The sequence below is a fragment of the Argentina silus genome (assembly GCF_951799395.1).
Source record: "Argentina silus genome assembly, chromosome: Y".
NCBI lineage: Eukaryota > Metazoa > Chordata > Actinopteri > Argentiniformes > Argentinidae > Argentina > Argentina silus.
In genome coordinates, this window is record NC_139654.1 from 6,017,170 (window position 1) to 6,019,669 (window position 2,500).

The window sequence follows — 2,500 nt, forward strand, 5'->3', positions numbered from 1 at the left end:
GCTGAATGTTGGAGACTCAGTGACTCTGAGCTGTGAGGTTGGAGACTCGTCTACAGGCTGGAAATTCTACTGGTACAGGAGGGTGTACGATGGATGGGGTTCCTCCATAGAGCAGCCACTAGACAGTGAGGGTGGGGCTGGAGGCTCCTACTCAGCCAGTCCTGTTGGTCTGAGTCACACAGGGGTGTATGGATGTAGAGCTGGGAGAGGAGACCCAGTCTATTATACAGACTACAGCTCTCCTCAGCTCCTCTGGGTCGCAGGTGAGTTACTGATGGACTGTTTCAACTCTGAACTATGACCCTGTCTCAGTCTGAACTTTGACCCCTCTCTGTCACTCTCTCTCTCTATCTCTGTCTTTGTTTTCTCTCTCTCCTTCTTCTCCCCCCCCTCTCTCTCTCTCCCTCTCCACCTCTCTCTCCCCCCCTCTCTCTCTCTCCCCCTCTCTCTCCCTCTCCCCCCACTCTCCTCCCCCTCTCTCCCCCCTCTCTCTCTTTCCCCCTCTCTCTCTTCTCCCCCTCTCTCTCCTCCCCCTCTCTCCCCCCTCTCTCTCTCTCCCCCTCTCTCCCCCTCTCTCTCGCCCCCCTCTCTCTCTCTCCCTCTCTCTCTCCTCCTCCTCCCTCCCCCTCTCTTTCCCTCCTTCTCACCCTCTCTCTCTCCCCCCCTCTTTCTCTCCCTCCCTCCCACCCTCTCTCTCTCCCTCCCTCTGCCTCCCTCCCACCCTCTCCCCCCCCCCCCCCCTCTCTCTCTCTTTCCCAGGCCTCTCTCCTCCAGCCTCTCTGACCGTCAGTCCCAACAGATCTCAGTTCTTCTCTGATGAGTTTGTCTCAGTGAGCTGTGAGGTGCAGGGGAACTCTACTGGATGGAGAGTGATGAGGATCACAGAGGATTCCTGGCTGTCAGAGTGTCTCTCTGTTAAATCATCAACTGGACCCACATGCCTCCTCCCCTCTGTATCCACCCGTCACAGTGGAGTGTTCTGGTGTGAGTCTGGGTCAGGAGAGTACAGCAATGCTGTCAACATCACAGTGACTGGTAAGCTGTTGTCACTTCTACAGTCGTTAGGGTTAGGGTTAGTACAGGGGGGGTAGGGATAGGGGAAGCTGTTGTCAGTTCTACAGTTGTTTGGTGTCTCATTCAGAAAATGTTGTTCTAGAAAATCCAAACCTCTGGATTGTTGTGTCCCTCCGTTCATCAAAGAAAGAGTAAAAACAATAAAAAATAATAATAGATTTGTCAAAGCGTTTGTGTTCTTGCACTTTACAATTTCACACTTTCACACCTGTTCTCTTCCAGGGAGACGCCCCCGTGCTGTCCTGAGTGAGTCTTCTGCATGGTGGCTGAATGTTGGAGACTCAGTGACTCTGAGCTGTGAGGTTGGAGACTCGTCGACAGGCTGGACATTCTACTGGTACAGGAGGGTGTACGATAGACAGCGTTACTCCTATAAGCAGCTACCAGACAGTGAGCGTGGGGCTGGAGGCTCCTACTCTGTCAGTCCTGTTGGTCTGAGTCACACAGGGCTGTATAGATGTAGAGCTGGGAGAGGAGACCCAGTCTATTATACAGACTTCAGCTATCCTCAGCTTCTCTGGGTAGCAGGTGAGTTACTGATGGACTGTTTCAACTCTGAACTATGACCCTGTCTCAGTCTGAACTTTGACCACACTCTGTCACTCTCTCTCTCTCTCTGTCTTTGTTTTCTCTCTCTCCTTCTTCTCCCCCCCCTCTCTCTCTCTCTCCCTCTCCACCTCTCTCTCCCCCCTCTCTCTCTCTCTCTCTCCCCCCACTCTCCTCCCCCTCTCTCCCCTCTCTCCTCCCCCTCTCTCCCCCCTCTCTCTCTTTCCCCCTCTCTCTCTCTCTCCCTCTCTCTCTCTTCTCCTCTCTCTCTCCCCCTTTCTCTGTCTTCTCCCCCTCTCTCCTCCCCCTCTCTCTCTCTCTCCCTCTACCCCCACTCTCCTCCCCCTCTCTCCCCTCTCTCCTCCCCCTCTCTCCCCCCTCTCTCTCTTCTCCCTCTCTCTCTCTCCCCCTTTCTCTCTCTTCTCCCCCTCTCTCTCCTCCCCCTCTCTCCCCCCTCTCTCTCTCTCCCCCTCTCTCTCCCCCCCTCTCTCTCTCCCTCTCCCTCCCTCCCTCTCTCTCCCCCCCCCCTCTCTCTCTCTCTCCCAGGCCTCTCTCCTCCAGCCTCTCTGACCGTCAGTCCCAACAGATCTCAGTTCTTCTCTGGTGAGTCTGTCTCAGTGAGCTGTGAGGTGCAGGGGAACTCTACTGGATGGAGAGTGATGAGCTTCACAGAGCGTTTCTGGCAGCCAGAGTGTCCCTCTGTTAAATCATCAACTGGACCCACATGCCTCCTCCCCTCTGTATCCACCCGTCACAGTGGAGTGTTCTGGTGTGAGTCTGGGTCAGGAGAGTACAGCAATGCTGTCAACATCACAGTGACTGGTAAGCTGTTGTCACTTCTACAGTCATTAGGGTTAGGGTTAGGGTTAGTACTAGGGTT

The 2,500-nt window shown here is 54.7% G+C and overlaps 2 protein-coding genes across 2 annotated transcripts in view; one reads left to right on the top strand and one right to left on the bottom strand.

The window, feature by feature from the left end:
• Positions 1–2,500, bottom strand: part of LOC310823746 (neoverrucotoxin subunit alpha-like) — a gene marked incomplete at its 5' end in the record, with an annotated part of 82,258 nt that overhangs the window by 42,965 nt on the left and 36,793 nt on the right. The gene's annotated exons all lie outside the window — the stretch shown is intronic.
• Positions 2,345–2,500, top strand: part of LOC310823630 (Fc receptor-like protein 5) — a gene marked incomplete at its 5' end in the record, with an annotated part of 9,039 nt that continues 8,883 nt past the window's right edge. The window contains one exon of the mRNA XM_083696513.1: positions 2,345–2,360. Coding sequence (XP_083552639.1) covers positions 2,345–2,360 — 16 coding nt within the window. The remainder of the gene's footprint in view (positions 2,361–2,500) is intronic.